The sequence below is a fragment of the Cynoglossus semilaevis genome, chromosome 16 (genome assembly GCF_000523025.1).
Source record: "Cynoglossus semilaevis isolate Cse_v1.0 chromosome 16, Cse_v1.0, whole genome shotgun sequence".
NCBI classification, from domain to species: domain Eukaryota; kingdom Metazoa; phylum Chordata; class Actinopteri; order Pleuronectiformes; family Cynoglossidae; genus Cynoglossus; species Cynoglossus semilaevis.
The window spans coordinates 1,208,481-1,218,450 of record NC_024322.1 but is presented as its reverse complement, the minus strand read 5'-3'; the positions used below and the strand labels follow the sequence as shown (position 1 = coordinate 1,218,450).

The 9,970-nt window shown below is 45.0% G+C and overlaps 1 protein-coding gene across 8 annotated transcripts in view; it reads right to left on the bottom strand.

Annotated features, from left to right (window-relative positions):
• Window positions 1-9,970, bottom strand: part of dgkh (diacylglycerol kinase, eta) — a 54,615-nt gene that overhangs the window by 17,187 nt on the left and 27,458 nt on the right. For all 8 annotated transcript variants that reach the window (XM_017039983.2, XM_025063682.1, XM_017039984.2 and 5 more), the window contains 4 exons: window positions 7,188-7,292; window positions 3,889-4,021; window positions 2,366-2,472; window positions 2,150-2,275 (listed from right to left, as the gene is read on the bottom strand). In XM_017039983.2, coding sequence (XP_016895472.1) covers window positions 2,150-2,275; window positions 2,366-2,472; window positions 3,889-4,021; window positions 7,188-7,292 — 471 coding nt within the window. The remainder of the gene's footprint in view (window positions 1-2,149; window positions 2,276-2,365; window positions 2,473-3,888; window positions 4,022-7,187; window positions 7,293-9,970) is intronic.

Below are 9,970 nucleotides of genomic sequence, written 5' to 3'. Positions count from 1 at the left end.
ATATTTACACAGAAAGATTTTTTTTCACATAAATAAATGTTTTTTTTTTTCCGAACAGTCCCTGTAACACGGCTGGTTACACGTTAGCTCTTTCCCGCTTCGGCGCCCCGACCGTAGTTGGAATGCACAGGGGAGACTTAGTGATCTGCTCCAGGGCATAATACATATATTCATATATAATATAAAAATATATTGCAACATAATAAGGTTGATCTCAAACTTTGTGGAGGTGGCTAAGAGTTAGCCTAGCACGGGCTAGGCTAACTAGCCTCTGCTAGTTAAACCAAAATTTTACCGGGGGCCACAGTTCCCCTTGAAGGGCTGGTTGTAAATGGAAGAATGTATAGATCAGGGGTTCCCAACCCTCGGTATGCGGACCAGTACCAGTTCATAGCTCATTTGGTACTGGGCCGCAGTGAAAATACATACTTAATTTTTTTTACTAATTTACAAACGAATACATGTTTCGACAATTGATTATTATTTATTCAAGCTACAAATATTGTTCATTACTGTGTAATTTTTTTTTTTTTTTAAATTCATAGGTTAAGAAACTCTGCTGCATGGACTTTACTAGATGCCTTTTTTGGCTCCCGCGGGAGTTTGACCTAGCGGAAACGCGACTTACTTGTTTGTGTAGGTTGAGTTTGTCGATCTCCGACAGGACCCAGCCCACGCTGCCGTCACCACCGCACACCAGAATCCTGAAGGTGTCAAACTTCTGGAACAGACGTAGACTGAAAAAGACGCAGAAAAAAAAAAAAACCCAAAACTCCATCAGTACTCGTTGTTCTCTTCAGTTTCAACATCCCTGCACACATCGTGTCTCCTCACCCGAGGTGCGGCCCACCGTTGACCAGGTCGAAGACCTGAGCCGGGTTCAGGAGCTGCTTAAAGCGCCGCAGGAACTTCACCCCCTGGTTGTCTCCGCTTTTGGAGTTCACGAAGACCAGGAGAGGACTGGCACATGATGGAGGGCAGGTGGCCTTCCAGAAACCTGGGATTAACGGCGGAGATAAAAATAGGCCAATCAACTGGGACTGTCCCTTTAGGACTTGTCTGTAACCGAGGTCAAAACGAGTCCTCTCGACAGCCCAGGTGAACTCATGCATGTTCAACATCTCCATAAGCATTATTGTTGCTCGGGGACTTGTTCTGACCAGTAAGTCACGTGACTCTATCTATGTGGATTACGGACAGATTATAAACTCAGATTGAAATATAAAATGAAACATTATCATCATTATTATTATCATTATCACATACAAACACATCTCCTCTTTTATTTACTCACTACTCTCCTTACTCCACTCACTTGCTCACTCACGTGCTAGACACCCTGTGTCCAAATGCATGCTGGGAAACAGTAGGGGAGTGTGATTGTAATTGGTTAGGAGAGAGGGGAAGGTGGAGGGGAGGACAGCCAACACGTGCTGAGAAAATAGTGACTCCTCCTCCTCCCTCCCTCTCCAGCTTCTCTGACTCTCGTCATCCATACATTACCGGGGAGAGGGAGAGAACGAGGGAGACGGAAAGGGGAGAGAGAGAGAGAGAGAGTTTGTGTTCCTACCATCTGAGTCGATGCTGTTCAGAGCTGTAGGAGGAATGATGGAGACTTTACATTGACCTAGTGGACATTTGCGAGGATATATGTCCATGCAGAAATTGTATAATTTATTTTACAAACAGTGAGAAACAGAAGAAAGGTGACATAAATACTGTATGGCAGTTGGTTAAAAACTAAACCAGGCATAAGCAAACTAAGGCCCGGGGGCCGGATGCGGGCCATTCAGCCTTGCAATCCGGGCCGCCCAAATTTTCCAAATTATATAATTTAGCCTTTTTAATCGGGCCCGCCCAAATTTTCCAAATTATATAATTTATTTATATTATCATTATCCTTCTGCCTTTTCCCCAATAGATGGCGTAGAAAATGATAAAATTTTAGCCTTTATGCATGACTTTGACATGTCATTTATCTTAGTTCACACGAACGCTGCAGCTATCTGCTCCCGACCAATCAAATTTTAGGACCCATTGTGGCCCGCGAGTCAAAACGTTTGCCCACGCCTGGTACTAAACTAGGAATCTTCTATTAACGTGGCTCGTTTTCAACCATTTTAGAAACAGCTGGGAGCTCGTGTCATACCATAGCTTTGCACCAGAGGCAGCGCCAGTCCTGCAGCCTCAGGACACTGCCACAGGTTTTGTCGCAAACTGCGCACTTGGCACTGACGGGCAGGTTCCCTTCCAACCACTGGTGAGGCATCGCGATCTGAGAAAGAAACGGAAGCATTTTCACTTTAAGTAACAAAAAAAAAACGTGTATGTTGACAAAATTTGAGATTGTGTTAAAATGTCTCACCCCGTCCTCGTCCTCGATGATGTCCTTCCCTATGGAGGCCAGAGTGGTCCATTTGCAGTTGTTAGTGGCTCGGACCGCGCAGCGTTTGTGAGCCTTGAACTTGCACACTGGGAACAACGGGAGGCGAGAGATGTCGGGGGGTTTGAGTTTTTGATCGGGGCGTACACTGTAGCTAACGTTGCTCAGCGTCAGCTCAGCGTCTGTGTGTGTCTGTGTGTCTCCTCTCAGGTCGTATAACCCTCAACAATCAAGCTATTAATCTTAATGACCAGCAGAAAGGAGGAAAATCCAGTTTATGCTGCTTGAAAACACTTAATAAGGACGATCAAATGGCCACGACTGCAGAGAGGTGTGGCAGATGTTGCTCAAATGGAGCTAAAAATAGAAGCTGAAAAATGATGTTAGTGCTTCTTCCTCCCGCGTCAGACGCTTCAGTTTGTTGGCGCCTGCTCGTTAACTGACAGCCGTTTTCGTGCTCTCTGAATTCAATTAATGCCCCGCTAATGTTCACTAACGGCCAGAGAAGTTTTAACGTAGTTTGCGGCCGCCCGGACCGGATACGACTGCGACGTCGTTTCAGCACGACACTAATGTACACTAATGTTATGTCATTACACGTTAGTACAGAAACGGCACGGGTTAAATAACTAACGACCTACTCATGGCCTCAGATACTGGACTTCGTGATGAGATAGTATTGATCGTAGCAACTTAAGGTACTGTACTTCAATTCATTTCAATCATACTTTAAAAAAAAAAAAAAAAAAAAGATTTATGCTAAGTCTTATTAGCATTTTCCAAAAACGTAGAGCTATGTTCCCCCAAGGTTCTTATATTAGGGAACTAATTATTTCAAAGGAACATCAACTCAATAGTATCTATCAATTTCCGTTGTTGTTCAAAAATTCAGCTGCTGCACTATGGGAACATTAATATAACATAATGTATAAATATAATATTTCATTGGAACGTTAGGGCTCGACAGTGGAAAAGTTATGGTTGCTCTTGTTCTCTGGTTCAAAGTCAAATCATAAACACTATCCTCAGAATTGAGGACAATAAAACACTATTAGCCTATTACGAACTTTTATTACTTTAATCACTATTACTATCGAGCCATCCCCAGTTACTAACGCCTTCTATTTTAATGTGAAACCAACTGTCGGCGTGAGTTCAGAAGGCTGACCCCATCTCTATATTCAAAGTTAGGCTTCTTCTGATTAAAACTACTGTAGGGCAGCTCAGCTGAGCCTGAGTTCTGCTGCTGTAGGTCTAGACCGCTGGGGCACTCCCACGGTGCACTAAGCACACTCTCTTTTCCCCATGAAGAAACACATGTACACTTATTTTCGTTATGATAAAAACCTGTGTTTTCGCTCTTCCTTTTTCACACTTGGCCGTTTCACGTACCATATCTGGACCTGACGCTGCGGTGTTATTCATCTGACCACCGACTAAGTTGTTTGCATTTTAACAGCTCGTCTAACGCGCCTTTTGTAGATTGTAGAGTGTTTTTGACTCACCTTCGCAGGAGAGACCATGTGACGTGACCCCTGAAAGACTGTCCTTACAGACGTTGCAGAAAGTTGGGCGTGCGTGAGAGCAGGCGTACCAGTTGTGCATCCCTGAGAAATGTTCCACATTAAACTGAGCCGTCTGGTAGAGAGAAGAGGGTAGAAGGTTGGCAGCATGTTCATGATGTCACAGAGAAGCAAAGACAGTGGCCTTCAGACAGAGATTGCAAACTAAGACTCTTTCTATACGACATCTTAACATTTGGTCCATTCATCCGTCTTCTATCACGTAATCCTTCTCAGAGTTGCATAAGGAGCTAGAGAAGGCATGGGAAAACTATGGCCGGGGGTCTGGATGCGGCCCGTTTGGTTTTTTAATCTGGCCCACCACACTTCATAAAATTCATTTATATTATCATTGTTTATCTGCTTTTTCCCAGCAATACTTGCATTTCCCCAACAGATGGCGTAGAAAAGGCTTAAAACATTTAAGGCGGAAATGCATTTTATACGTCATCCCAGCAGTCGTCAGGAGAGGGCGGCTACACCGTGTGAGGTTCAGTCCATCACAGTGCCCTACCCTAGAGCAGGCGTGGGCAAACTTTTTGACTCGTGGGTCAGGAGCTGATGTGAACTAAGATAAATGACATGTAAAAGTCATGCGTAAAGGCTAAAATGCTTTTATCATTTGCTACGCCATCTATTGGGGAAACGTGGGTATTGCAGGGAAAAGGCAGAAGTATAATGATAATATAAATACATAAATATAAAATTTGGAACATTTTGGCGGGCCGGATTAAAAAGCTGAACGGGCCGCATCCGGCCCCCGAGCCTTAGTTTGCCCATGCCTGCCCTAGAGACAAACAACTAATCTCAGCCCGACACACCCAGGTCCCTACAGAAAGACATGGTGATCCTTTTGCGGTAAGGCAAGAGCGCCCACCACTCGTCCACCGTCTAACCCTAACATTCCATTTGAAATATTATATTTTATATCTTACATCATGTTAGCGGTTCCATAATGTAGCGGCTAGCACGTCTGACTTGCAGTCCTGGGTTAGATTCCCGGAGGAACCACATATCCCTAATGGAACCTTTCGTGGCAGCCTGTGTTGGATGCAAAGACTCAGACTGGAAATTTGTGGTTCCATATTGTAGTGGTCAGCACACTTGGTTAGCAACTGTGTTCGATTCATAGAAAAACCACATATATTCCGACTGGCGCTTCCATGTGAGTTGCAACCATGTACTTAACGGCACTCCCATTGCAGCATGTGTCGGTTCGGTCGCAAAGACTCTAAATGTCCACGTTGTGGGATGAAAAATTGACTCAATTATAATTTATTAATATTATATTATCATCAGCTCTCTACTGCCCCTATGCATTAGGGAGATATCGTCAGAGAATTATTGTCCTTTTGTAGAGGTTGGGTCAACATAAAACACAAAATACAACAAAGTTTAGAGCTATAAAAAATTGTTCTTTCCTTTTTAAAAACAGCGTTATCTCGCCATCAAATCATTTTGAAACTGTCCCTTTATCCAGCGAATCACAAATCTACTAGTCCTGCAAGTTCGGACATCCAACTACTGAAAGCGCCATTAGAGGCTGCATAGAATCTCAAAGAGGCCGGATTCAAACCCGCAACCCTCGAGACTAGCGGTGTCGAACTCATTTCCACCAGGGGGCGACATCAGCAATACAGTTCCCCTTGAAGGGCCGGTTGTAAATGGAAGACTGTATAGATCAGGGGTCCTCAAACCCCCGGTCTTACAATTGATTATTATTTATTCAAGCTGCAAATATTGTTCATTGTTGGCTAATAAACAAAAACGTTTTCATTTCTCAGGTTAAGAAACTCTGCTGCATGAACTTCACTAAATTTTTTTTTAAAGCTCCCACGGGCCACACAAAACGGCTCGGCAGGCCGCATTTGGACCCCCGGGCCTTGAGTTTGACACATATGCTCTAGACCACAGGTGTCAAACTTTTTTTTTTTTTGGTTCAGGGGCCACATTCAGCCTGATTAGATTAGTAGAAGTCAAGTGGGCCGGACCAGTACAATGATAAGCTAAATACTTATAAAAAAAAAAATCATATAAAAATCTATGTTTTTCTTTTTTGTTTTCATGCAAATAAGTAGAGGTTTATTAAAAAAATATTCATATTTAATGATATATAATTTGCCAAAATATCACAAACATGAAGTGTTTGTGCACTTTTTCAATTTTAAAATTCATCAAGTGGGCCTGATTGAACCCCCCCGCCCCCAGCAGGACGGTTTTAGTTTAACACAACGCTGCTTTAGACGATTGCTCTAGGATCTACTTTCTAAAAAAAAAAAAAAAAAAAAAAAAAAAAACCATCTGTGCACTCCTGGATGCTGCAGGTTCTTTGGTACAGACTCTGCAGAGACGTGTGCTGCATGTGGTGTTTAGTGGTCGGGCATGTGATGTAGTAACCTGTGGTGAACAGCTCCGGGATGAGGCTACTGCTGTTGCTGCTGCAGTGCAGTAAAGGTGGAGTGATGCTGATGCTCAAGAGTCTTATATAAGACGGCACTGACACAAATAAGATGCAAAGAGCATTCACTTCTTCTGGTCTCGTCTTCACCTCTCTGTTTACTTCTTCATCTCCATATCCGTTTCACCGCCGCTACACCTTTTCGTCACGTCAGCATTTACTAATTTAGTATAATGGGTCGGGTCTTTTTTTTAATTTTTTTTTTTATATATTTAAATGATTAATGTGTAAAGGCTCCTGCACAATCCAACACGAGGACTAGAAAGATCTTTCTAGCTTCTTAAACCTTCTAGAAAGATCCCGAGGTATTTAGTTGGTCATCAAAGCAAAGATGAAACCAGGACTTGGAGAAAAAAACATTTCAGAAAACTGAGCTTGTCCTGGTGATTTTGGGACAAATGTACGCATCGATCAATCGATGACAGAGATTTGGTAGATCTTTATAAAAACACCTTCCTCGCCACAATTATCTCTTCGGTAAAATTGTCCCAAACATCCTCTGGAGGAAGGAAACCACCCTCAGTCTTGGTGCTGACCTAGATGCCAACATCTTCCTCCTCCTCCTCCTCCTTCTTCTCCTTCCATCTCCAGCCAAAAAGACTCCATCAAACCCCACTGTCGTACACAGAACTAACAACGTCCCCCCCAGAGAAGGACCTGCTTTCGCTGCATTAACCACAAGGAAGTAGACGAGCTCAAAACAACTCCAGCGCCAGCTGCTGCCCGTGGCCTGGAGAACATCTGCAGAAGAACACCATCGGTATCTCCAACCGGGGGGTCTTACCTCGTAATGTTCTCTGGACTGGACGGACTTGAGCGAGCTGATCCAGTCCTCCATCTCTTTCCTGTTCTCCGCGCAAAGGATGAGACGTCGAAACGGAGTGATCACCTGCGGAGAGAGGGGACGAAGGAGGAGAAGATGTGAGGACGGAGTGGAAGAGCGAAAAAAAAGACAAGAGGAGTGTAAATGTCTCCTCCTTCTGCTCCATCTGCAGTCGAACTGAGAGAGTGAGAGAGAGTGAGGGAGAGAGAGAGAGGGGGGGAAAGGGAGACTGACGGAGGGGACAGGGAGAGTGAGAGTGAGGAGAGGATACAGGATGAGGGAGACTGAGAGCGATGTATGGGGATGACGGAGAGAGGAAGTGGAGAACAGAGTGTGGTTTGAGCAGGGAGGGAGGGGGTCGGAATGGGAGGAATTGGTGGAGAGAAACTTTTAATCAGTTTAAAAGTCTGAAAGAGATTAGGGGAGGGACTGGTGGAGGGAGAGGGAGGGAGAGGGGGAGGAAAAAACAAATAAAAACATAAAAAGAGAGAAAGAGAAATGAAGGGAGGAAAAAAATGACACGAGAAAGATAGAAAAACAGAGGACAAGTTAAAGGGATGGAAGGAGAGAGAGACAGGTAAAAGAAAGAGTGAAAGGAAGGATGGAAATGGAGTAAGAATGAGAGGAAAGATGTAATCTGGATGGATGGATGGATGGATAGATGGATGGATAGATGGATGGATGGATGGATGGATGGATAGATAGATGGATAGATAGATAGATAGATGGATGGATGGATGGATGGATGGATGGATGGATAGAATCTTGATGCTCAAATATTTGCGCTAACTTTTACCCATTCAAACAAACTGCTGGGGCTCATACTGAAGTACCCAAACATCTGTAACCTTAGAAACGACTCATTTCAATATTTATGTACGAAGAGAAAGGAGGAAGAAATATGCTCTGTCTTAAAGCGAATGAGAAATCACACTCCCCGAACTCCCTCCTTCATTATCTCCACCTAATTGCTGTCCTCACACCTTCATCACTCCTATCTTTTCTCTCCTCTCCTTTTTTTTTTTCTTTCTCTCCTCCCTAACCCTCAGCTCTTCACACGATGAAGCAGATCTGTGCTGACAGGTCGTTCTCCCACGGTCCACAGTGGAGCAGCAGCCTTTCACGACTCCATCACTTATTAATGCGCTCCTCTTTCCCCCCCCAAACTCATCGCGTACTAATAGCGTCTCCGTGAATGCACACGCACGCGCTCGCTTTGCTTTGCCAAAAAAGGGTTAATTGATTGGCCGTTTATTCATTCTGCTCATTCAAAAAGAGTTTTAATGTTTTATCGAATTAGCTTAACGTGCTGTTAATGGATCGGGCAGGTAGAGGGCGCACATCTGCAAAAATGACAGGAAAAAGAAGAGGGAAGGCCAGAAGATAAACAGAGATGAGAAGGATTTCTGAAGGACTCTGGTTGTAACTCACAGGCGGCCACAGGAGGCGCCATTCAGTAGGTGGTTGCAACTCACGGGCGGCCACAGGAGGCGCCATTCAGTAGGTGGTTGCAACTCACGGGCGGCCACAGGAGGCGCCATTGAGTAAGTGGTTGCGACTCACGGGCTGCCACAGGAGGCGCCATTGAGTAAGTGGTTGCAACTCAGGGGCTGCCACAGGAGGCGCCATTCAGTACGTGGTTGCAACTCACAGGCGGCCACAGGAGGCGCCATTGAGTAAGTGGTTGCAACTCACAGGTTGTCACAGGAGGCGCCATTGAGTAAGTGGTTGCGACTCACGGGCTGCCACAGGAGGCGCCATTGAGTAAGTGGTTGCGACTCACAGGCTGCCACAGGAGGCGCCATTCAGTACGTGGTTGCAACTCACGGGCGGCCACAGGAGGCGCCATTCAGTACGTGGTTGCAACTCACAGGCGGCCACAGGAGGCGCCATTGAGTAAGTGGTTGCGACTCACGGGCTGCCACAGGAGGCGCCATTGAGTAAGTGGTTGCGACTCACAGGCTGCCACAGGAGGCGCCATTCAGTAGGTGGTTGCAACTCACGGGCTGCCACAGGAGGCGCCATTCAGTACGTGGTATCGTGATATTTATCTTTGTTAACTTGAATGCTAACTGTCCAACCTGGGACAGGAAGACATTGACACCTCAGAGGACAAAAAGGACATTTTTATGTGCTAGGCTCTCTTCTGCCTGTGAAGATGACAGGCCTAACAGTTTTACTTAACGCTTCCCGCTAAATAAATGTGCATTCACACACACACACACACACTATTAAAATTAGATCTGTGGATCTCAGTCCCCCGTCAGTGTGAACACATTTTTATTCAGTCTGCTCAGATTAGTCTCTGACTGCTACGTCGCCTCAGTCTCATCTTCTCCACCTCCAGCTGACACCAACGACACTGATGTAACATCAGCTGCCGTTGCTGCCGCTTCCTTCGGAGGCGAGAGTCGACTGTGCCGCTAGATTTAGACCAGGAGCGGGTAGAGAGAAGACGCCGCAGACGAAACTAACTCTCTGTCAAGTTATTTCACAGATATATTAAATGAAGACACAACACTTTTGTTCTGGTGGAATTCTGAGCACTCTATTTTACGTTTTCATGTAGTCACTGGCTGTCTCAGCCCAGTGAGAGGCTAGCGTTGGCTTGCTTGCTGACAGCTAAATACTGTACTATATATTATATATTATAATTGAACAGGGGGGGGGGGCCGGGTCAGGAGCAGATAGATGGAGCGTTTCTGTGAACTAAGATAAATGACATGTAAAAGTCATACATATAT